Below are 27,560 nucleotides of genomic sequence, written 5' to 3'. Positions count from 1 at the left end.
TAGCCAGATTGTTCAGACAAAGAGAGAGGACACAGATTACCTGTATCAGCAATGAGAGATATCATGCAGTTATTAAAGGGATGATAACGGAATATTTTGAACAACTATGTGCCAGTAAATTTGTCGTTTGGGTGATAAAGACCTTTTCCTTTAAAAGACACAAACCACCAATGCCTACTCAAGAAAAAATGGGAAACCTGAATAGTCCTACATCTCTTAAATAAATGGAAAACCTTCCTACAAAGAAAACTCCAGACCCATATTACTTCACTAGCTTCACTAGGAAATTCTGCAAACATTTTAGGAAAATTAATACCAACTCTACACAATCTTATCCACAAAAGAAATAAGAAGGAATACTTTCCATCTGATTCTAGGGGGTCAGCAGTATCCTGATCACAAAACTTCATAAAGATATTATAGGAAAAGAAAATCATAGACCAGTATCTCTCATGACTGTAAGTGCAAAAAATTATTAACACGATTTTAGCACATGGAATACAACAATTTATAAAAAGATGTATCATGAACAAGTAGGGTTTATCCCAGGAGTGCAAGAATAACTTGACAATAATTAGCTCAAAATGATCATATACCTAAGTGTAAAACCTAAAACTGTAGGTATTTTAGATTAAAGCATAGGAGAAACTATTTGTGACCTTCCATTAGGCAAAATATTCTCAGATGTGACACCAAAAGCATGATCCACAAAAATAAAAATTGACAAGTTGCACTTCAACAATATTAAAAATTTCTATTCTCTGAAAGACAGTGAATGAAGAGAGAATGAAAAGACAAGCCACACACAAGGTGCAAATATTTGCAAATCATATATATTTGCAAAATACATACACACACAATTCAAGAAAACATGAGGGGATACATGATTTGGAGAGTTACTTTAACAGGGCAGACATACAATTGGCATACGAAAATATGCTCAACGCTATTATTCGTTAGGAGAATGCCAAATAAACTTACAATGAAGCATCACTACATATTTGTTAGAATGTCTAATCCTTAAAAGATTGACCATACCAATATTGGTGAGCATGTAGGACAACTAGAACTCTCATAAGTAGTTGGTGGAAATATAAAATGGTTTAATTACTTTGGAAAACAGTTGATACTTTCCTAAAATATTAAACATTCATCTACCTTATGACCCAGCCATTCTACTCCTAGAAATTTATGCAAAGAAAATGAAAGCATGCATCCATACAAAGAATATATACTTTGTTCATGTATAAATGTTCATAGTGGCTCATACATGTAATCTCAGAACTTTGGGAGGCTGAGGGGGGAGGGATTACTTAAGACCAGGAGTTTGAGACCAGCCTGGGCAACATAGTGAGATGCTGTCTATACAAAAAATTAAAAATTTTTAATTAAAAAATTAAAAATTATCTGAGCATGGTGGTCTGCCCCTGTAGGCTCAGCTACTCAGGAGGCTGTGGTAGGAGGATTGTTTGACCCCAGAAGGTCGATGTGGCAGTGAGCCATGATTGCACCACTGTACTTCTCCCTGAGTGACAGAGTGAGACCCTGTGTCAATCAATCAATCAATCAATCAATCAATCAATCAATGTTCTTAGCAGCTTTATTTCTAAAAGCCTACAGAAAAAAAACTAGAAATAACTCAAATGTCCATCCCATCCATAGGTGAACAGATAATCTATACAATAGAATACCCAGTAATAAAAAGGAATAAACTCTTGATATATTCAACAATATAGTTGAATCTCAAAGTAATTATGCTGAAGGAAAGTAGAAAATAAGACAAAAAAGTACACATTGTTTGATTCAATTTATGTATAATTTAGAAAATGCTAACTACTGTAGAGTAAGGGAAAGCAGATCAGTGGTTGCCTGAAGATAGGAAGATGAGGAAGGGACAGGAGAGAGAGATTACAAAAGGACATAGGGAAACTTCAGGAGTGATTCATTTTGCATGACAGATGTGGATCTGTTCATTATTCTGATTGTTGTGTTGCTTGAAAAAGATGTATACATATTTCAAAATTACCAAATTTTATACTTTGAATATGTGCCTACTAATTGTGCAATATTGTGTGTCAATTATTTTTCAATAAAGCTGTTTTTTTTAAAAAAACTTAAAAACAAGAAAACATAAAAATGATAAGGAATGACTAAGTGGTTACTTTAGAAGGAGACAGTGAGAGAAGGCCTTTCTCAATGGGACAGTTGATCAAAGTTGACCTGGCCTAGGTCAAAATGGCAGGTGATTGGAAAGTTATGGATAACTTGATGGGCATACTCTTCATACCCAGGACTCTCCCTAGGCACGCTGGATACTGAAAGTACTGCAACATCTCATCAGCTGATCTGGTTTTAGTCCGTTGAGGCTAAGCCCATTACCTCAGTGGGCTAAGACCAGATCAGCTGATGAAACGTTGAGGTCTACTTCTACTCTGGTCAAGATTGTCATGGAATTGAGTGGGCTGATCTATTGCCTATAGAGGAGAAAGCTTGGGCAAGAAAAGAGATGTTCATGAAACAAGCAAACAAAAATAAGAAAAGATTTTGTTTAATCTAGAAAAGAAGAAAGGGAGGGAAGGAAGTACTTAAGTTGAAGGCAAGTTGCGTTAATACAAAGGCATATCATCCTAATTGTGTAGGGATCCTCCCTCCTGCTCACCTTTTAACCTGCCTTTATCTGAAAAGCAAAATCCAAGGTGGAGCCAAAATAGGAAATTTAGAACACTGGAAGTTTGCACTGACTATGAAGTTATACTTCATTTTAGAAGGCAGGAAGGGCCAAAATTTTTAGAGTTTACCTCACCTCTGGGTAATTTCAAACACGTTTATCTTTTCTAGGACATCTAAAATGACTGTGTGACTTTTTTTTTTTAAGATAACCGTGTTTTACTATAAATAACAATAAATATCTTCATGTGACAGCAATTTCTAGAGATAAAAATTTTCTTTTTCTAAGTAGTATTATATGATTTTAACAAAAGCTATGAATCAAGACATAGTCTTTATATGCTAGAAATAATTGAACTAGTACTTAAAGTAGCAATCTGACAACTCACAAAGAATATTATAAACATATCATGCTTCATTAGTTCAATTATGTCTCATTTGGTGTTAATAATCTTATTCTTATTCAATATAGCAAGTGCTTGTGCGTATTTTCCCTTTTAATATTTTTTTTTTCTGTCTGTGCATCTGAGTGTTAATGGATGAAAGGTAAACCAACAATGTCTTTACCAGGTGACCTAAACCATCTCAAAAATCATTTAAAAAAGTTTCTTTCCAAAAGATATTTTGGACACCTTACAGATAAACTAGTTGAATCGAAGTTATTTTTCAGAGCACCATTCAATATTGATATTGCTTCATTTTTAAGGATTGCAGATACGCAGGATATCTGGACTTTAGTGTTCAACTAAAAAATTAATGTAACATCAAACACTCGCACACACATGCACGCACAGAGGAAGATTAGATTATAAAGGTTAGAAACTGTTAACCCATAGATTTTGTTTGGCTTGTGTATTATTACAATTTTTGAATAAGTCATGAGCCTATAGAAATAGGAAGATTTCACACAAAAGTGACATACTTCGGCTTTTCTTGAAAAAATCTGAAATGAGTGACACTGGACCTGAATTCTGTTATAACACCCATCAAGAAGGAACTGAGTGGTGATGTCCCCTTTAGATGGAACATATATCCTCTAGTTTGCCATATTCTCCACCATTCCCTTTGGCAGCCCTCACACTGGCTCTTGCTGCTTCATGCATTTCTAATACCTGTCTGGCCCATAAAAGCTTTTGAATTTGCAACCCCTACATGTAAAATCGATGGACAAATGGACCTGCCGAAGGAGACCTCTTTTCTATTTTTAGTCTGTACGCTTCTTAAATCAGAATAAATACGAAACTGAATGTTCTATCTTAAAGATGATCCATAAAAGAAGTTTCAGACTTTCATGGAGCCATGTCAAATTTCAAGTAATCTTTACCATCTTTCATATTTCAAGGTTAATCTTTCAGTTATGGTTTTTTGCATCCATTTTTTATTGCCATTTAGGTCTTCCTAAAAATGGAGTGACAACTGGCAAACATTACCAGACTAGATTAAAAACACACACTGCTTTAAGGACACCTTTACATACAATCAACAAGTGTAGCTGTATAATGCTAAGGAATAGCAGCAGACAGAAGTTGTATTAACACATATAGGTAACACCATTAGAAACATCAACATCAAATAGAAAGTTGTCCATGTGTAATGTCACAGTATGTGGACTACTGAATGAAACTTGTCTTTGTTCTTACTATGTTATGAATTATGGACTGAAAATCCCTTTCCCCATCCTCTACATGCATTCTACTTTTGGCCCAGGTAGCGTTGGTAGACATCAGAGCCATTTGAGGCTGTCTGAGAAAAGAAATTTGTGATCCTGAAGCATGGTAACAGCCCTCCATATAGTTACCAGGAAATGATGAATGTGTGAGTGTATAAACACATACAGACATATATGTGTGTGTGTGTGTGTGTGTAAATGTATAGACATAGATATCTATATCTATATCATATCTATCTCTATATCACCTATATAGATATACCTATATAGACATTTACACACATGCATGCTTAATAGGGTTACACTACTTAGCAAGCTTCCCAGGACAGATCATTCTCAGTTCCCTCACTTAAAAAATGAGAACACTTGAAGGTCATATGATTTGAGAGAAGGAAGGATTCTGAAGAGTGCCTACTTCAAAATTCTCTTTACTAGTGGTAGTAGAGGTTGTGATAGTGGCAGTTGTGATAAGAATATCATCATTATTTAAAAAAATTCCAAGGCCACCAGAGACTAAGTGATCTACTAAAGGTCATATATCTAGTTAACATTAGATGCAGGACTAGAATTCAAGTCTCTCAACCTTAGTTCAGTGTATGTCATGATATTATGACTGATTATTGCATGGAATGTAGCTCCTTTATTTTCCCTTCCTTTCATTATTGATGTTGTTGTTATTTTTAAATTTTGTTTTAAAAAAATCTTTTTAGCTTGCTGCTTTTTGATCAAGAGGAAAGTCTATAATATCATCCTCTAAATCAGTCTCATCTGAGCATCATTGTATGTTGGATCTAAATTTGATTTTTCTACATATAAGATGTCTTAAAAAATAGGCAGATACACTTTTGTGTGTAGAAATTTTATTTAAGAAGTTACTATAAATTAGAATGATACCTTTTCATCCAGCCGAACGTGGCACTACATGAGAGATTTGCTTTTTTACAACTTTGGTAAAATTTAGGGACAACATTTATAGATTTAAGCAGACTGCCAACAAGAGTGATACTAGTAAGCTCCCAAAGGTTATAGATTATATAAGACTACATGGTTTTAGTAGAATTTTCTAGGAAAAGATATGCCAGAACAGAATTGAAGCTTGATAAAATTTGACAAATGCTGGTAAATTTGTATTTCTTTCAGAATTATTTCTTTTTTTCTTAACAAAGGTGTAATTTCTCTTCTTTAGCCGTCTACCAAAAAGATCTTTTAAGTTTCCTAAACAGCCATATATTAAATTTAAAACATTTTCAGATGGCTTTATGATTAATTTTTAGGGTAGTAACATTCTGACACTTTATTCACATTTTTATTTATTCAAAGATATCTTTAATATCTGATTACATGCCAGGCCTTGTGATCAGCTCTGGGGATGTACATGGTCTCTGCCCTCACACAGTTGCCAGCTTGGCGGACATCTTTTCTGTTGTATTAGTTTTGAGAGAAGATGCCGTAAGTTCAGAAAGTCAAAACTGAAATCAAGATAATTCATCATCAAGGCAACACCGTATTTCAATTAAAAGACAAAATTCTGAATTTTACAGGTTTGTATAGTTAGCATCAGTCTATTAATTACCAATTGCAGATGTCGTATACTTTGAAAAATTATCATTTGCATTTTATTTATCTTGAAGAAATATACTCACAATAATTTATGAAACAGGGGAGATTGCTTGTAAGCAATGAAGCTGCATTGAGTTATAGCCCTTACACATTAAAATGATCTAAATTTTATCACAACCCAACACATTTCCATCAAAGCATTACAGCAATCACTCTTTTTTTATTATTTTGAAAAGAGTATACTTCTAAGCTTGGGATTGATAGCTTTAAAGACTAGCAATATTGTTTTTGTTATTTCTTCATTCGGGGTTTGAAATAGGAGCTTTCTCAGTACCTCAGGAGAATTTGTTATAGTGTAAAACTGATGATTATTTTAACACAGTTGTATAAAAACATTATGATTGTATCAATATGTATTAAGTTACTGAGATTGTGTCAAATTATAATTAGTGAGACTAAAATGTTGACTCCATTTTCAGTCTTCCGCTTACACAAAATAACTTGCGTTATAATTTTCTGATCTAATTGAAATGTTGAGCTTAAGTCAGACATTCTGGGTTCTGGTTCCTATTTGTATAATAACTAGCGCTGTGATTTTGACCAGCTCACTTCATCTCTCTGCATCTCATTTTATTCATGTATAAAATGAGGACTCGACTGGGATAGCCCCTCACTTCCACTCAAATTCTCACAGTCTGTGTTTTTTCTTGGATAATCACTATAATCATAAACTATCATTTTAGTTCTGGATGGCAAGTCAAAATTTAAAAAGCTTCTCTTTTCCTTTATTAATTATAAAATAGAAAGATTCTTAGAAAGACAACTTCCCCCAATACCTTCATCACCCCACCTGATGCTGAAATTGTTTTGAGCAACAATTACATCGTCAAAGCCTTAGAATGGGATCCTTAGCTTCGGGGTCAGTTATACCTTGAAAGATATTTTATTTAATATTAAACACTTTTACATAATTATTAGAATTCTTCTTATTTTTCACATCTCTGCCCGCTCTGCTCCATTCTCACTTCATTTTCCTTTACTAGTGTTATGCTCCTCTTCTCTTCCCAAATTTGACATCTGAGACTTACCCTTGACTACTCTCTCTAACCTCCACCTCATTTATTCAATCATCAAATCATTTCTCCTTTATAATATTTTTGTACAGAAAAAACAAACTGTTTTCTCTACTTTGTACACTTCACTTTTGATATTAGATGGGTTTTTTTTTTTTTTTCACATCAAGCAATTCTTCAGTTCTCGGTGGACACCTGCTGTGTGTCCTACAATTCAATTCAGTTCTGCCACTATCTACCAGGAGTTAGCATTAGATCCCACAAGTTGAGGGCTCAGTCCCACAAGACTGCCTCCATTTAAAAGACCAATCACAAGTCCCAGGTTGTCACCTGTACTCCTGACCAACCAGCTATATGTTGGGATTCTCATGACCCCCTTGTTGGGTTTGATAATCTGCTAGAATGGCTCACAGAACTCAGAGAAACATTTACTTACATTTACCAGTTTATTATGAAGGACATAATAAAGGATACAGATGAACAGTCAGATGAAGAGATACATAGGGCAAGGTCTGGAAGTGTCCTGATGACAGGAGCTTCTGTTCCTGTGGAGTTGGGATGCACCACCCTCCTGGCACATGGATATGTTCACAAACCTAGAAGCTCTCCAAATCCTATATTTTGTTGAATTTTATGGAGGCATGATTGATTATTAACTCATTCTCCAGCTGCTCCTCTTTCCTCCCAAGAGAAGACACAGGGACACTAAAAGTTCTAGCATTTGAATCATGACTTGGTCTTTCTGTGACCAGCCCTCATCCAGGAGCCTTCCAAGAATCCCCTCATTAGAACAAAAGATGCTGCTATCACTCAAGGAATGTCAAGGGAGTTAGAAGCTCTGTGTCCAGAACCCAGCACAGAGACAACATATTTCTTACTATTTCTAAGTTTAAACATTTGATTTTTCATTTCCTCACTGCCCTCATATTCTAGTACATGTTCTCCAAAGTTTGGCTTATAAACCACACACATCCAAATCCCCAGAATTTTATAATTGGAATAACTTGAAACACCTGTTAATGTAGGTTTGATGGGGGCGGGTGCGTCCAGACCTTCAGAATCGAAACTCTGAGGCTAGGATTCTAGAGACCTACACTATTATACCCGTTTCAACATGCCTATGAATTCTTCATATTCTTTTATACAGACTGGATGTAGGCTAAAGACTAATGTGTACTAAACTACTTTTGGACAGCTGCCTTTACATACTCTGCCCAGATCATATAGCACCTTACTTTAGAATAGAATAGAGCATTACCTGACACCTCTTATACTCAACCTTTGATGTTTCTGTCAGAACTCAAAGGCAGTAGGAAAAGTCTTGTTTAACATCTGTTACACTTAATTTAATTCATTTTTGTTCTATCTTTGTAAGATTTCTAAATATTAATGAATACATGATTAGTTAATTTAGGCATAATTAGCTTCGTCATATTTTATTTTTTTCTTACTCAGACTTAGCTGAGAAAATACAATATTCCCTGACAAAATTCTCTAGCTGTTTCAGAATTAGGCACCTGAGGTTCCTAATTTTCCATGGTATCTTTTTTCTTACTATCCTCTTAATCTTTATACTTAATTAAGTTGCTTTCTTTGTCTCATAGAGGATCTTTCTTTTGTAGGCAGAACTTTCCATAATATTATGATTGATTGTATTTGTTCTCTGAAACTTTTCGATCACTGTTGCTACTGGTAACACACACACGCACACACATACCCAACTTAGGGTACCAGAGCATTGTAAGAGAGAAATTGGTTGTCTTAGGGAAGGCTTTAGCTGCTGATATAAAAGTGATGGTGGCAGAATCTTTGGTAGCATGTGGGCAGTCCTCCTACCAGGCTATCTGGAAAATGATCATTTTATTTAAAACCTACAAGTGTTTCTGTGGAGAAAAGATGTCAATCTCTAAATTACATTTTCATTACAGACGTAGTGGAGATGAATCTCAGAAGTGGGTGTTTGGAACTGATGGTTGCATTTATTCAAAGGTAAGGACTTTGTAAGCCACAACTTTTATGCCCAAGTTTTTCTATTCCCAGATTCTTATAAAATGTACTGTGTATTGTTCAGAGCAAGAAATGCTTTTTCTGCATATATGACTTCACTCTATACCTAGAAATTTAGAATTTAACTTAACTCCATAATTTCCTTTAACTTTTTTTTTTAATTTTAAAATACACATTTTCTAAAGTCAAAAATAATTTTTCCTAATTCATTGCTATAATATGACCCAGCATTTTAGGGCATCAGTTTTCTTCTACATTGAAATGTAGAATTTGGTACTACCATTGAACATGTCTAGACAGCCCAGCAATTCCCCTACTAGTCATATGCCAACAAATGATCATATGCTTACATATATTAAGGAAACAATATTTAATAAAATGTTAATAGCAATACTAATTCTAGTAGCTTCAGAGTTGTGATTACTCAAATGGATGCCAGCAGTAGAAGGGATAAATAAATTGTATTATACACTGTGTATTCATTGGAATACTATATGGCAGGGTTGGCAAATGTTTTTCTGGAGAGCCAGACACTGAATATTTTGGGGTTTATGGGCCATATAATCTCTATCTCAACTTCTCCACCTTGCCTTTTTAGTGCAAAACAATCACAGAAAATATGTTAATGAATGGATGTGTCTGCATTTCAATAAAACTTTATTTACAGAAACAGATCAAGGTCTGTTTCTCATTTCTAAGATTTCATCAGAATGACCTTTACTATCTATATTTCTACTAACATTCTCATTCCCAACCACTTGATTAATCTCTAAGAAGCTTTAGAGTTTCCCAAGGTGGCAGATGAGAGGCTTCTCCAGCATTCCTCACCCGCTTGGAAGAAGCAAAACAGTGTGTAGAGATTCACACTATGAAGTTTTATCCAAGAAGGAAAACAGCTCAACAGACAAGCAAAAGAAAACTTAGATGCTGGGAAAGAGAAGGTGGTTAGGCAGCCTGTTTGGTGAGGTCTAGCTGAAAATGGCGAGTGAATCCCCAATATGGGAGAAGGAGAGTGAGTGTCTCTATGATCTACCCTCTCCCTGGGGAGCCATGTAATTCAGGCAGTGCAGGCCACAGAAGAGCATCTTGAGCCTCCCAAGCCCTGGATTTCACACTGGGACACTGTGTGAGAAAGAATGATGCTGGAAAGTCTATCACTCGCTTTCCTAGACATGGACACCAATAAGAGGATCTGAAAAGCAATAGCGAAATCTGAACACAAATCCAGGATTGATGAGAAATGTATCAAGGACATATATATCTCCAAACAAACAGCAGTTGGGCATGGTGACTCATACCTGTAATTCTAGCCCTTTGGGAGGCCAAGGCAGGATTGCTTGAGCCCAGGAGTTTCAGGCCAGCATGGGCAACATGGCAAGATCCCATCTCTAAAAAATTTAAAAATTAGCCAGTCCTGGTGGTGCATGCCTGTGATCCCAGCTACTCAGGAGGCTGAGGTGGGAGAATTGCTTGAGCCCAGGAGGTCAAGGCTGCAGTGAGCTATGTTCAGGCCATTGCACTCCAGACTGGGTAACAAAGTGAGATCTTGCCTCAAAATATAAAAATTAAATTAAATAAACAAACAGAACATCTGGAAATAAAATTTTCATTGAAAGAATTACAAAATACATTTGAGAGCTTCAACAATAGACTAGATCAAGCAGAAGAAAGAATCTCAGAACTTAAACACAGGTCTTTGGAATTAATCCAGTCAAACAAACAAACAAAAAGAATAAAAAAGAATGAATGAGGCCAGGTACAGTGGCTTATGCCTGTACTCCCAGCACTTTGGGAGGCTGAGGCAGGTGGATCACCTGAGGTCGGGAGTTTGAGACCAGCTTGGCCAACATGGAGAAACCCTGTCTCTACTAAAAATACAAAATTAGCCAGACGTGGTGGCACATGCCTGTAATCCCAGCTACTGGGGAGGCTGAGGCAGGAGAATCACTTGAACCCGGGAGGTGGAGATTGTGGTGAGTCAAGATCGTGCCATTGCACTCCAGCCTGGGCAACAAAAGTGAAACTCTGTCTCAAAAAAAAAAAAAAAAAAAAATGAATGGGCTAGGCATGGTGGTTCACACCTGTAATCCGAGAGTCCCCGACAGGGGACTAATGTCTAGAATTTACAAGGAACTCAGCAACAATATAAGCTAAAACAGATAACTCCATTAAAAAGTGGGCAAAGGACATGATAGACATTTTTCAAAAGAAGACATACAAACGGCCAACAAGGGTGTAAAAAATGCTTAACATCACTAATCATCAGAAAAATGCAAAATTAAAATCAAAACAAGATACATGTTACACTAGTTAGAATGGCTGTTATGAAAAAGACAAAAATAACAGATATTAACTGGGATGCAAAGAAAAGGGATCACTCTTGGTGGAAATGCAAATTATTATAGTACAACCTCTATGGGAAGCAGTATGGAGATTTCTCAAAGAACTTAAGATAGAACTATCATTTCATCCAACAATCCCACTACTGGATATCTACCCAAAGGAAGAGAAATCATTGTATCAAAAAGACACATGCACTCATATGTTTATCACACTACTATTCACAATAGCAAAGATATGGAATCAACCCAAGGTTCTATCGGTGAACAAATAGATAAAGAAAATGTGGTATATATACACAGTGGAATACCATTCAGCTGTTAAAAAGAATGAAATAATATATTCTGCTGCAACATGGATACAACTGACAGAGACCATTAAGTGATACAACTCAGAAAAAGAAAGACAAAAGCCATATGTTCTCACTTATAGGTGGAAGCTAAATAATGTGTACACATGGACATAGAGTGTAGAATGATAGATATTGGAGACTCAGAAGGATTGGAGGATGGATAATGAGAAATTACTTAATGGATGCAATGTATATCATTCAAGTGATGGATGCACTAAAAGCCCAGACTTCACCACTATGCAATATAGCCATGTAACAAAATTGCACTTGTGCTCCTTAAATGTATACAAATAATAACAATAATAATAATAATAATAAAGATTTAGGCTCTGTCTACAGCTCTTCAGAGTTGTCACCTGAATCACCCTCTATGATCCATTTATGGTAATATAGGCTTTGTCAGTCCTGCTCTTTCAAAGTCTCACAGCCTCTGTTCATTACCTAGTTCCAAAGCTGCTTCCACACTTGTAAGTATTTGTTATAACAACACCCTACTTCTGGGTATCAGTTTGTCTCATTTGTGCTACTGTAACAAAATGCCACAGACTGGGTAATTTATAAACAATATAAATTTATTTCTCACACTTCTGAAGACTGGGGAGTCCAAGACCAAAACGCCAATAAATTTGGTGTCTGGTGAGGGCTGCTGTCTGCCTTGTTGCTACATCTTCTGGAGGGGACAAGTGCCGTATTCTTCCATGGTAGAAGGGACAGAAAGGATTGAACAAACTCCCTTGAGCCCTTCTACAAAGGCCCTAATTCTATCCATGAGAGCTCTGCCATATGACTCAATCACTTCATAAAGGACCTACCTCTTAATACTATCATATTGGCAATTAAGTTTCAATATATGAATTTTGGGGGACACATTCAGACCACAGCAAATGACTTTTGTGTGGAGTGTCACCAGCTAAGCACTACCCTATGGACAGCTTCCCGTAACTCCAAAGTCAGTTTACAATGAATCCTACTGGTGCCACCTCTCAGTGACTTCTTTGACATCCAGTGAGACATGGCTGTGCCCTCTCTGATGTGAACTGGATCTCAGTCATGAGTCAGGCATCTTTCTGTACCTTCCATTTCCCCTATACCTGCCATTCTTATATTCTCTAGTGTTCTCTTTAACTATTACTAGCCACTCCAATCCCCTGTTACTAATGGTTTATGTTCAACTTTCCCTCTTTGAGTACTATGTAGTTTGTATCTCCTTACTGGACCCTGACTGATAAGCATGGTAATTTTATTCCTCTACTGTTCTAGAATTACATCACAATTTGCATCGTTTTAGAAATTCAGAGTTTTATACAATTTAAATGTAAAAGTGTATTATAATAACATTTCCTTCCCTGAATAGTTATTTGTTGGTACACCAGCTAAAATTTCAACCCATTTATTAACCCAACCCAAACTATTTACCTCTAGTTCTGTTCATAGAAGGGAATTTGACACATCAATGAAATGTCAAAGCTTTTTAAGGATTATCTTTACTAACTTTGCTCAAGATTTCACTCCAACTTTCCTCTTACTCATCCCTCATACCATTTATAATCTTTACCATAATCCTGAGCCAGAATGAGGCTCTAGGTAGATGAAGAAGGAGTCTTATACTTCTTGGTAAAAATTGAAAGTAGAATTTTTAGACAATACCAAAATCTCTCTCCAGCTGTTTGGCTTGTGCCTGCACATAATTATGAAACATACATGAACACAGTTGACTCATATTACCCAAGAACATAATTCCATCCTATCCAAATCTCGCTCTTTCCATCAACACACATAGAAGAGCAGAATCAAGTTTTAAGTGTACTTTCTCATTTTCTTTCCCCAAAGTTAGGTGCCTACATATCCTCTGCTGCTCAGCTACTCTTTTTACCTTTCTTTTTCTCTCATTTTACAATTTTTAAATTGTTCCCAACAATACTATTGCTGATTATCAAATGATGCATACTTTTATGCTTCAAACACAAATTATTTTCAAGAAGGTTTTGTTTCTAAAACTTAATTCCCAAACACAATCACTGATGTTTTTACAATAGCTACTCTAAATTCCCAAAGCAAAACTATTTATTAATGAGGCATTTCATTCTTTTAGAGGTTTAGAAATTTTGATTAGCTCTAAATTTAGTCATATTCAAAACTATTTCCATCTAGTTAAGGATAAAATGGAGTATAATTTGATAATTATTTGCAGCTGGATCATAAATGGAGCTCATGTTATTTATTTTATAAAAAGGCAGAATTACTGCTTTAGGATATTAATAACTAATCTTGGCTCCAACACTTATTAGCTGTGTGGCCTTAGACAAGTCATTTAACCTTTTTAAGCTTCAAATTCTTCTTCTGGAAAATGGAACTATTAATACTAGCATTGTAAGTATTTGGCACAGATCCTGGCCTTTAACAGCAAATTGATAATTTGTAGCTAATAATGATAATAATAATGAACAAGCTTAAATATATTTATTCCTTTTTGTTGTATTGTTTTTACTTGGATAAGTCTTTTGTGTTGTTTGTTTTTAAAGTTAACTATTCCTCTATTCCTTTACAAAAGGTTACTAAAACTATATCACCTCCTTTATACAATTTATAGTTTCAGCTAAATTAAAGATTTAAACATGGAACCATAAAATAGAAGAAAAAGTGGATTAAACATCTAACCCAGTGTAGTAGTGAGTAGACATCTTCATAAGCACATCTTCATAAGTATGCAAACAAAGGGAGAATCCATAGAGGGAAAAACTAATTACTTGAGTACATAAAAATTTAAAAACTCCTAAATCTAAAATAATTAAGCAAAAATAAATAAGAGAATGTGAAAAGTGGGGAAAATCTTTGCAACATGAACATCAGAGAATGAGATAATACTCAATATATAATAAACCTGATATAGGCATAGAAAACAATATATACTTCAATGCAAAAATGGGCAAAGGACTTTAAAAGGAAATACATGACAGGAGAAAAATTGTAAGAGCCAAACTAAATAAAAATTTCAGACTCACTAGATATAAAATAACTGTAAAACAATGAGATGGTATTTTCTTTCATTTAACATTAGGAAGATGTAAAACTAGGAATATCCAATGTTGATAAAGATACAAGAAAACTAACACTCATTGTATGTATCAGTTATCTATTGCTTTATTTTTTAATTGTGTAACAAATTACTTCAAAGCATAGTAACTTAAAACAGCAAATATTTATTATCTCATAGTTTTAGTAGGTCAGGAACCTGGAGTGACTTACCTGGGTAGTTCTAACTCAAAGTTACTTATGAGACTAACTCAGGTTGCAAACATCTGAGGCTTGACTAAGGCTGGAAGTTCTGCTTCTAAGCATTCTTAACTTTGCTGTAGGCCAGAGGCATTAGTTCCTTTGCCATGTGGGCCTGCACAACATGAGCTAGACAACCAAAAAAGTGAGAGAGAACAAAAGAACAAAATGGAAGCTGAAGTGCCCCTTATAACCTCATCTCGGAAGTGGCATCCACCACTTCTGCCAAATTATTTGGATCACATAGTGGAAGAGGAAATGCCCAAAAGGTAGGACCATGATGTGGCTGAATACTCTGCTAGCCATTACAGAAGCAAAGACCACAACTATAACAACAACAAAAGTGCAGTAATGGGCTTTGCTTCCTGGAGTTGACAATATGGGAGGGGACTACACAAAGGTATGAATACAAGGAAGCAGGGAACTTTGGGGACCATCAAAGAGGGTGGCACAATATTTCTGCAGGTCAGTTTGACAACATTTATCAAAATCCTTACAAAAATGCATATTCCTTATGACTCAGAAATTTCACTTGTAGCAACTTACCCCAAGAAATTAATCAGTAGTATACACCAAAATATATCTTTAAGGATGTCCACCATAGTACTATTTAGAATGGTGAATATTGAGAACAGGTTAATAAATCAACAGTGAGATTGTAGGAATATATTGTGGCATGTCTTTATTATGAATACCAAATGTTGGCATAACAAATAATGGAGAATAATTTATGATGATGAAGAAAAATCGTAATGTTGTTAATTGAGAAAAATTGGGTAAGAAAACAATATTTTATTTGTTTATTTACATTGTACCAAATAAATATGTTTAGAGACAAGACTGGAAGTTTATATGTGAAATGGTGGTGGAAGGATGGATAATTATTTTCTTCAGTTTTTTACTACATTTTCTAAGCTTTCTGTAAAAAGCATGTATAATAATAAGAAAAAAGAGACCCCCTTCAAAAATATGTGTGATCATTGTATTGACCAAGAGTAGGTAGAGTATCTGGAGTTTAAAATTCCAGGTGAAATTCTGCAGACTTGCCTGCCATACTTCCCTTGAAGACATAAGCACTTCTGTGGAGCCCCAAATTTAGGTGAAACATAGCCTTTCCAACAGACATGAAGGGAACACCTTGGGAGTGATGGAGACGATCCCCCAGCCCTATTATGGTGGGAAAAAAATCTCATAAATGGATGGGGTTCTGTTTAGCAACCAGAGAGGTACAGTTGCATCCTGAGAGTGAATTTGGTAAATATGAAATTCCGATCATGTTCTTACTCAATCTTCAGTGGGAAAACTTCTCTGTTATGGAAGTTGAACTTACCCAAGGTCTCAAAGCCAGTAAATAGCATAGCTGGAATTTAAAACCAGGACAGGACTGTAGGTTGTGAATTAGTATGTACTATTTGAAGTTGTTGAAATGCGAATTATGTGATTAGAGATGTGTTTTGTTAAAATTTATCTTCTGGTGTAAAAAATGGATTAGAATGTGAAGAATGCATTATCAGCCAAAGAGCTGATAGACTTAGAAAATAATAAGGGCTTAAGATATTAGAGGTCAGTTTAGGGTGATGCACTGGTGAAATTGAAAGGAGGAAAAGTTGAAAGATTAGGTTGTTGACTTCCTAGAAGAAAAATTTGAGTTTCAGATTTTGGAGGAAGGAGTTGTCTGTACTGGTGGTCTGATGACTGAACCTGTGGATGCCTTGTTGGAGGTCAGGATCACCTGGTCTTAGAGTAGGTAACACTGAATAACTGTGATATTAAAGTATTAGAGTAGATATTACCTGGGGAAGGAAGGGTTTAGGATGACTCCAAAGGGGAAGTTCCAGGAAAATTTGTAAATGTCTCCAAATGCATGATGGGAGGATGAATAATAGCTCTGGTCACTTTGTGTTATTTATGTATGTCTGCCACCTTTGCCAAACTTTCAACTCCAGGAAGCAAAGCCCATTACTGCATTTTTGTCATTGTTGTACTTTTGGTCTCTGCTTCTGCAGTGTCTAGCAGAATGTTCAGCCACATCATGGCCCTACCTTTTGGGCACTTCCTCTTCCATTTCGCTGGATATATTATATGTTGAAGTTTCCCATATTCCAGGTACATCATCTTTCTAGTATTAGGGGAATGTACCTCAGAAATGAACTTACATAAAATGTCTTTACTTCTATTAGAGGATGAAACGAACATAAGATGAAGCTACCATAATAATATAAGGGATTTACAATTGCCAGAATTTGAGCCGTACTGCTGTTACTTATAGTCTTGAAATGTGTCTACTGTTTGTTTTGCTTTTTATAAGTTGATTCTTTTAATATTCTGATACTATGGAACATATTTGGTATTGTTTTCTCTCATATTGAAAACATAGTGGTCTTTGGGCTGAATTTGGGCTTTGATGTTTTTAGCAGAACCAATATGAAACAATCTACTTCTCCATTACCCATCACATTATTTTCAGTTGAATTGTCTTAAATGTACTTAAGACAATAAGAACTGACTTAAGAAAACAAAAAGTAGCATAATGCAATAAAGATGAATAAGATTAAAGGTACAATGTAAATCCTAATTTTTTTAGATTAAACTTCTTTTTGCTAATGTTTTGGATTAGCTTAATGATTCAAAAATCTCTTTCCAAAATTATCTGAATAGTATGTGCAATAATATAACTATTTTCAATTCTTTTTTAAGTATTAATTTTTATAAAAATAATATGTGATAAAAATTAATATTAGAAAAAATACATTAATGAGAAGTAAAGTCTCTTCTTCTCAAACTTTATTCCCATTTCCCAGAGTTATTCACTAACAGCATGCTTTTTGTATATTCCCCAAAATTATTACACATATATTTGCATGTGTAAAATGGTTCTCATTTAAATAATAAAAGGGATACATGTTAGTTTTGAAAAACATCTCCAATAATTCAGAACTGAATAAAATGATAAGCAAAAGTAGCTCTTGAACTATCCCTCCAATATTATTGTTGATAGTGTATCATTCTTGATTAGAGACACATACCCACCCCCAGACAAAACTATACATATTACTTTGTGATGTACTTTTTCCCACTTGATAAGATATGTATTGTGGTCATCTTTTCATACTGACATCCACATCTATGCTGTCTTTTAAAATTTTCCTGGTGATGTACATTTAGTTAAATATTAGCAATGCTGCAATGGACATCTTTGTAATATGTATATATTTGTTAAGTCAAAGGGAATACACATTTAAATTTTTACACATTTAATGCTTATGGTGATAGATATTCCAATTACACTGATTTGATCATTACACATTATATACAGGTATCAAAATATCACATGTGCCCCCAAAATACGTACAACTAATATATGTCAGGACATAAAAAGAAAAATAATTGCATTGTTAATACACTCATTGATTAATTCAACAAAGATTTGGTTTATTATGCTTTTAATTTGCATTAAAAAATCTCTTCTTGACATTTTCTGGATCCCTTTTCTCTTCTTTTTCTTTGCTTGTTTAAAGCTATACTTTATATACTGTTTTAATTGAAAAATTTCTTACATTAAAATAGATTTCTCAAAAATTCACCTATTTAAAGTTTAGGTGTTTAATGTTTTTCAGTATATTCACAGAGCTGTGCATCTGTCACCACAATCTAATTTTAAAATGTTTTTGTTCTCCCTAAAATACATCTTGGACTTCACATCTATTCCTCCACCTCTGTCTGCCCCCTCCCCATCCTTTATAGATTTGCCCATTGTGGGCATTTCATATAAATGGACTCATATAATATATGGCCTACTGTGTTTGATTTTTTTTCACTTAGCATAATGTTTTCTGAATTAATTCACATTGTAGCATGCTTTAGTAGTTCATTTCTTTTTGTTGCCAAATAATATTCCATTGTATGGAAACATCATACTTTTAATACATGTATCAGTTAATGGCATTTTATTTGTTTCCACTATTTTGGCTACTTTGAATAATGCTGCTATGAACATTGGTATGGAAGTTTTTGTGTGTATGTATGTTTTCATTTTTCATAGGTATATAACTAGGAGTGGAATTGCTGGGCCATATGAAAACTCCACATTTAACATTTTGAGGACTAGCCAAGCTGTTTCCCCTTCACGTTCTTGCCAACTCTTGTTATTCTCTGTCATTTTGATTTTGTTATTCTTTGTCATCCTAGTGGGTAAAAAGTATTATCTTATTGAGGTTTTGATTTGTATTTTTCTGATCACTAGTGATGTTGATTATCTTTTCTTAGCAAATTGTTTATCTTCTTTGGAGAAATGTCTACTCAGATCCTTTACTTGTATTTTCATTGGATTATTTGTCTTTTCATTAGTGAGTATAAGAGTTCTTTATATATTCCAGATACACATCCCTTATCTGACATATAATCTGAAAATATTTTGTCTCATTCTGTAGGTTTTTTTCTTTTACTTTCTTCACAGCATTGTTTGTAACACAATTTTTTAGTAGTAAAATTTATTTTTCTTTTGCCACTTGTGCTTTTGTTGGAACCCCTTACATTAAAATAAGACTTTATTTTTTAGAGCAGTTTTAGATTCACAGCAAAATTAAGCATAAAGTAAGACAGTTCCCATATATCCTTTACCCCCACAAATGCACATCCTCCCCTAGTATCTTCATCTTGCACCAGAGTGGTACATTTGTTATAATTGGTGAACCTACACTGACACATCATTACCAAAGTCTACAGTTTACATTAGGGCTCACTTTTGGTGCTGCACATTCTATGGGTTTGAACTAATGTACAATGACATGTAACCACCATTATAGTATTATACAGAATAGTTTAACAGCCCTAAAAACCCTCTGTGCTCCACCTATTCAGTCCTCACTGGCAACCACTGATCTTTTTACTGTCTCCATAGTTGTAGCCTTTTCAGATTGACTCTTGCACTTAGTAATATGCATTTAAGGGTTTGGAATGCCTCACATTTTAAACATGCATGTTTACATTACATCTTCTAACAAAGTTTAAAGTTATTTAGTATCTATTTTTCCAGAACAATGTAAGGACCTTAGTGCCGTTTATCTGCTGAACACTCCCTCATGATTTTTGTTTTTTAGAATTACTCCACACTTTAAAAAGTGCAGTAAGGAGTTTATATTATAATTGAAGGAACATATTTAGGCTTGATAGACTATTAATCAAGCTGGATGACACTGATGTGTTGCGGGAAGTCAGAGACCCCGAACAGAGGGACCAGCTGCAGCCACGGCAGAGGAACATGAATTGTGAAAATTTCATGGACATTTATCAGCTCCCAAATAATACTTTTATAATTTCTTATGCCTGTCTTTACTTTAATCTCTTAATCCTGTTTTCTTCATAAGCTGAGGATGTACGTCACCTCAGGACCACTGTGATAATTGTGTTAACTGTACAAATTGATTGTAAAACATGTGTGTTCGAACAATATGAAATCAGTGCACCTTGAAAAAGAACAGAATAACAGCGATTTTTAGGGAACAAGGGAAGACAACCATAAGGTCTGACTGCCTGCGGGGTTGGGCAAAAAGAGCCATATTTTTCTTCTTGCAGAGAGCCTATAAATGGATGTGCAAGTAGGAGAGATATCGATAAATTCTTTTCCTAACAAGGAATATTAATATTAACACCCTGGGAAAGGAATGCATTCCTTGGGGGAGGTGTGTAAATGGCTGCTATGAGAGTGTCTGTCCTATGCAGTTGAGATAAGGACTAAAATATGCCCTGGTCTCCTGCAGTACCCTCAGGCTTATTAGGGTAGGGAAAAACTCTGCCCTGGTAAATTTGTGGTCAGACCGGTTATCTGCTCTCAAACCCTGTTGTCTGTTGTTTAAGATGTTTATCAAGACAATATGTGCACAGCTGGACATAGACCCTTATCAGTAGTTCTGCTTTGCCTTTGTCCTGTTCCCTCAGAAGCATGTGATCTTTGTTCTGCTTTTTGCCCTTTGAAGCATGTGATCTTTGCACCTACTCCCTGTTTTACACCCCCTCCCCTTTTGAAGCCCTTAATAAAAAACTTGCTGGTTTGAGCCTCAGGTGGGCATCACAGTCCTACCAATATGTGATGTCACCCCCGGCGGCCTAGCTGTAGAATTCCTGTCTTTGTACTCTTTCTCTTTATTTCTTAGCCAGCCGACACTTATGGAAAATAGAAAGAACCTACATTGAAATATTGGGGGTGGGTTCCCTTGATACTGAAGCATGTTGCTTAAATTCCCTGTGTCTGCTTCCTCATCTTTAAAATGGGCACAATAATAGTACCCATTGCAAAGTGCTGTTGCAAGGATTAAAATGCAAATTTGTTGTTATGTAGGAAGTTAATTCCATGCAAGGGTAGCCTCCAAGTGTATTACTTGGTAAGCTAGGCTAGAGCTCATGGTACACAAAAGTGCACAGAACAAATTAAAATATTCACATCATGACATATTAAATCAATTTAAAACATAAAACAAAATGTAAAGGAAGAGAGATGGGCCAGATTAACATAATCAAAATATTACACAAGTGGTTTGAAGGGTCACATTAGCCTGAATCTGGTATACAGTATTTACATATCTCCCCTTTATGCTACATTACTCTTTCCTGCTGCTAGTGTAGTTACAAGAACCAGAATGAAAACTTGACCTGGGAGCCCAACAAATAAAAGATGCCTGGGCCAATGACACACACTTGTTCCATGAGGGCTGTGTGTGAGTCACTTGACCAGTAGCTGTGTTCCCCAGTTAGCCTGATGAGCAGTGATGGATTTTATCCTTCATAAGATCCCAAATGAGAGCCAGCAATGGGTGGCTAATTAAAGACCTCATGATTATCGTGAGCCTCATGTGCTTCATTTGTATTTAGTATATCATAAATATTTTTTGCTTTGTTGGTTATTTAGTGAGTCATGAATATTAAATGTCTATTTTGTCTTTTGAGCCTTTTCTATGTTCGTAGACATTTGCTCTACTTTGTGTCTGACATTTCTCAGGTTACTATCTTATATATGCTTAATGCAGCTATTTCATTCATTCAATTTGTTTTCTTGTCTTCTAGAGCAGAATTGAATACTTCCAAACAATACAGCAACTACACAATTACATATATGTGTTGTGTATACAATAATACCTTGTATATAGAAATAACTCAATAAATTTAGCTATTATTATTAATGTATAAGATTGTTTTACTGTTTTAATCTTATCTAAGGGCAAAAATTAGCTATCTAGCTAAACTTAATCAGATTAAACAATTATTTAGAAATGTTAATATTAAAGTCATTTCACTTGATTTTGTTATGAAGTTGAGAATAAAGTACAAAGTTTATTAGCCAGACCTTTCTATTTTTAATCTAGTTTATCCTCCCCTCTTTCCAGTTGGATGGATTTTTGGCTACTGTTTATAAGGCTGATACTACTTGTTATTTTTTTCCTTTCTTACAGGCTTATCCTCAGTTTGTTCTGACCTACCTAGAGGAGCTAAATGCACAAGTAGATGTGACCCAGACAGAGAATCACATTCACCATGGTGCCTGGACCACAGCTCATCAGGAACATGGCAGAAACTTAGAAGAGGTCAGTGTAGTGAGCCAGAGGCAAGACAGACATAGCTCTCTAAAATGTATTTTGAAAAGAGAAGCCGGGCGCGGTGGCTCACGCCTGTAATCCCAGCACTTTGGGAGGCCGAGGCGGGTGGATCATGAGGTCGGGAGATCGAGACCATCCTGGCTAACATGGTGAAACCCCGTCTCTACTAAAAAATACAAAAAAAAATTAGCCGTATGAGGTGGCGGGCGCCTGTAGTCCCAACTACTCGAGGCTGAGGCAGGAGAACAGGTGAACCTGGAGGCAGAGCTTGCAGGAGCTCCAGATCGCCACTGCATTCCAGCCTGGCGACAAAGCGAGCCTCCGTCTCAAAAAAAAAAAAAAAAAAAAAAAAAAAGAGAAAAAATGTTCAAGTTGTTTTTGGGAGGCAAGCACAAATTAATAATAATTAATAATTAATGTTATGGATAGTTTAAACTAATACACATAATATAGTATCTATATGCACATTTATATTTATATAAACATATATGTTTATATAAACATTGTATTAAACAGATGGCGATAACCTTTTTTCTTAGGATTGCCTGTTTTTGGCCACGTACAAAAGACTTATGTGTTGTAGAAACACTGAAGGAACCATGAAAACTGCAGTGTTATATTTTTGGTATGTACAGTTTAGATATTTCCACTCAATGAAAATTAGCTACTTTATTCCTATATTTCATTTATTAGGTTCTGCAAGAAAGTGCCAGCAACCCTGGTCTGAAGCAACTGCCAGAACCCTCAGACAGCCATTTAATGCCAGAAGGTTCTCTTGAGGAGATAGGGCAGTTGACAGTAGCACTGGTGAGGAAACTGGAAGAGAAACATCCTAAGGCTTCTGCTCAGAGGTAAGGTACTGACAGAACTGAGCTTTATTGCTCAATGACATTCGATGTTTTCCTTCAGTTTCATGTAAGATTGATTTCTTGAAGATTATTGAAATATCTCAAAAGCCCGTTGGCTTTCAAGCGTAGTAGTTTTTGGGTCATATTTGATGAAGAAAGGTGACATTTATGTGTATTTTGTTGAAGATTGATGTACTGTATGTTATTGTTTATTATTATACTTAGGATGGGTTGCTGTCCTGGGATTTCACTAAAATACTCTGAAATAACTGTCATTAACACAATTAAGCTAAGGCACTACAGACCATATATCCAATTGTTAAAATACCAAGATATGTTGAAGAAGACTATTCCATGGGCAATCCTTTTTATTTTCCATGAGAATATTATATTTGGACTCAAGGTTAAGTGCACAAAAGATGGTCTTAACCAGTGATAACAAATCAACCCTGTTTCCCTTCCTAGAATAAAAATAACATCATAGATATTGCTAACCAATTGAAAAATTATCCTTGGTTAAGAAATGGAAACAATTTCTCTGATCCTCTTTATTTAATTGGAAACTAAAGTTCATTATTATTATTTTGTTGGGGTTGATGTTGCAAATCATAAACTGACTTTATAAATTGTAATTTTAATCTAAAACTGTTTGAAATTACTGTTGACTGAAATACTCTTAAAGGAGTAATATAGTTCTTACCATATTCACTAAAGTTTAAGGAAATTCCTAAATTTATTTTATTTCATTAATTAATTTATTTATTGTAAAAATGAGGTCTAGCTATATTGCCCAGGCTGATCTTGAACTCCCGACCTCAAGCAATCCTCCCACTTCGCTCTCCCAAAGTGGTGGGATTATCAGCATGAGCCATCACACTCAGCCTTCCTAAATTTAAATACATGAACTGTAGATAGAAATGTCACTTGCATGAAAAGAGACAAAAACTTTTATTTCAATTAAAAGCTATTTTATATTACTAAATTACATATTCCACCTGGAATTTTGACAGGAGGGGAACTTTTTTCTGATAGCAAAAGTGACTCTCCCAATTTATTATTTATTATTTAAACATTAAGTCTTTTGTACTTGTTGTTTTGAAGATAGAACACAAAGTAACAAATTTAGTACCTTGCTGTATCATAATATGGGGTGTCAGAACAGTACGGAAACTTAGGTTCCAGGTATTCTTTTTCCTGCTAGTTATTTTTTAATCACATACAAGATTTTCAACTCCCTGATGCTCCATCTACAACAGGACCATAGGCTGAGCAGCCATATAGCCAAGCCCCTCTCCACTATTCTCACATCACTAGAATGTAAGTCCCTTGGGGAAAGTCCTTGTCTGATGTTTTCATCTAAAATAGGAACTCAGGAAACACTGGGACACTTGAGAATTCGTAATACTGCTCTATGAGGCTGTTTCTGGCCTCTCTAGACTTATTTGGCAGCCATTTCTACTCAGCCATTTTTGAGGGAACGCTTGTGCTTGTCATTATCTTGGGATCTTCTTATCTTGGGTTTTCATCCTTATCCTGGGCTCTACTCAAGAAAGAGGCACAGTTTACTTCTGCTCTCAGATTCCTGAAACATACATGGGGTTTGTGTATTTGCCCCATGCTCTACCTGGCCCTCATGATAACTCACCTGCTTTGCCTATTTCACGCTTCCCATGCTTAAAAATTATAGGGTACTGGGTAGCTTAGGGATTTGGCTTTTGCATTCTGTTGTTGCTTCTTCCCTGAGGCAATGCAATCTGATGACTGCACTTTGGAAGAAAGGAATATAGTATTAGAAAAAGTGAGGCCAAAAAAGACAGGGCAGTTAATATCAGCTGCCATACCACAAGACCTGTCTGAGGTTGTTAGAATTAAGTGAGATGTCTTTAAGTTTCCAGAAAAGTAGTAAGCATTCAAGTGTTAGTTGTGAAAATGTTCTGAAAACAAGCAGAGATAGAAAAGAATTTTTAATAGGGGTTTTACTTAGATTTATGCTTTTTAGTCAATAGGAATTGACTAGTAAATCTGTTTGGGATTTGATTTCATAAGAAATCTTCCAGAGGCTGTTTCTTAGTGAGCATTCCTCAGGGTTTATGTGATAGGCTCCAGCAACTCTTCCTGCCTTCTTCTTCTTCTTTTTTTTTTTTTTTTCTTAAGGCGGGGATTTATCTACATTCTTCCCCCTCTGCCTCCACAATTTACCACAGTAAATGTAATTTCAGTTTCTTTACCTCTTAAAACACACACACACGCACACACACGCACCCACAGTCTAAAATAATCACTGAAAAGTAGGCATAGAAGTGTGCTTCTATCCTTGCTTCGATAAAATAAGTTGTGTGTACATTGAATTCTAAGTTTGGTCCAAAGTAAAGTAAATGCCATATTCTGGCATTAAGTGTCTGGAATGTGTTTGTTTACATTAGTTTATCCAAAGGAGTCCTTTACTCTTATTTAAATGGAATAGGGGGTGGAGAAGGACTGGGACAGCCAACAAAGCATGCTGACCCAGCTTGTCACCCAGTGACCTGTGAGAAGGAAATAATGAACTGTGAGTAGCTGTCATCTTAACTGTTTCTGACAGTTTGCCTTTGGGCACATCTGTGTTAGTTGCATTGGAAAGGCCTTTGTTCTTTTCCCACTAGTGACTTTGTGGAGTGCTGAGGGTTTGCTAGCTACTGTACTCCTAACCAGCCCTTCCTTCCCAGGGAAGCGAGCAGCTGCCAGGGATCGCACTGACATTTCTCTTCATGACTCAACTTGGCATGGACTTCATTCTTTTAAAAGAAAACATCGATTTAAAAGCCATTTGATTTTTTTTTCAATTAAAATGTACTTTAATATCTCATGAGCTTTGGAACTAATAAAAAAGCAATTTATAAAAATAAATTTGGTATTATCCTAATTTTATATAGACAAATACCTCACCAAATGGGCTGGTGATTTGAAGAAAATAAAACAAATTATTGAAAGTTTTTACTGCTTTTAAAAATATTTAGTTATTTTACAAATTTTAATAGTTAAATGTTTGCATTAGGACAAAAATCAATACAAGTTATGAAAAGCATTTTAAACGTAGACACTTGATACTTTGCTATTAAGAATATTTGGACTAAAATTGATAATTGTCATGTTACATTTTGTTTCACATTTTCCACTGATATTTTAAAAATAAACTTTTATCTAAAAATATAAACTTTAAAATATTGCGGTATTTAAATTTTAAAGTCTATCTTGTACATAAAATTATTGTAATCACTAGGAGATATGATTTGATAAGAAACAGGTGTTTCTGTCCCTCGGTTTTCTGAAGTATAACTACCATTTCAATGGTAACAAAGGCAGGACATTTTGAATAATGCATATCATGCCCTAAGATAATTTTTTACATTAAAATCAAAGCTTCATTTATAAAATATAATTCCTGAGTCAGTTTTAAAGCCTTATTTACATTTTTACAATTGCTATAAAGTCAGTTCTTCTGCTATAATTATGTCTAGCTACAACTGGTATGAAATAAAATTAAGCGTTTGGTTCTCAATTTATTATGTTTACCATTTTAGGAGAATATAAATTCAAACTCTACTGCATTGGTCAATTTTTATAAGGCTCTCTTTTTCGCTGATAAAATAGAAGAAATGAAGCTTGAAAGAAGTGACATGCTTTTTTCTTATTCAAGGTTCTTTTCTCTTAGTAACAGATTTGAGATGCACTAGCTAAAGGAACTATTATAGTCTCCTGCTTTTCAAAGAAAGGCAAATCAATAGCAATAAGAAACTCTTTAAGCAGACAAATAATGATCATGTCTATATAATTATAAATTGTAAAAACCCATGTATTAAAAATTGAATTACATTCTAATTTTCTTGAGTATACAGTAGCATAAGAGTGCTATATTAAATCATTTATGTAGCTTTGCATATAGTTGGTGTTAATTTGTAACTGTCTTATTCGCTTTGAACTTTCTCCTCCTTCTGTTAAGTAAATATTAACACAATTTTTATAGAGCTAGTGAACTCACAGGTCAGTTTTGACAATATTCAGACTGTCTTTTTAAGAAAAGTGAATTGTTTAAATTGCCACAGCTCCATTTCTTATTTCTAGAACTATTACAAATAAAGGTAAATGTTAATATAATAATTGCTTTTGATAGTCACTAAATCCAATTATACTTTCTAGGAATAA

General features: G+C 35.0%; 1 protein-coding gene across 1 annotated transcript in view; it reads left to right on the top strand.

Moving 5' to 3' along the window:
- Positions 1-27,560, top strand: part of DCDC1 (doublecortin domain containing 1) — a 508,775-nt gene that overhangs the window by 275,212 nt on the left and 206,003 nt on the right. Inside the window, exons 20-22 of the mRNA XM_021926829.2 lie at positions 8,898-8,958; positions 22,387-22,518; positions 23,224-23,381. Coding sequence (XP_021782521.2) covers positions 8,898-8,958; positions 22,387-22,518; positions 23,224-23,381 — 351 coding nt within the window. The remainder of the gene's footprint in view (positions 1-8,897; positions 8,959-22,386; positions 22,519-23,223; positions 23,382-27,560) is intronic.

Source organism: Papio anubis, chromosome 12 (genome assembly GCF_008728515.1).
Source record: "Papio anubis isolate 15944 chromosome 12, Panubis1.0, whole genome shotgun sequence".
NCBI lineage: Eukaryota > Metazoa > Chordata > Mammalia > Primates > Cercopithecidae > Papio > Papio anubis.
This window is presented reverse-complemented; position numbering and strand designations above follow the sequence as displayed.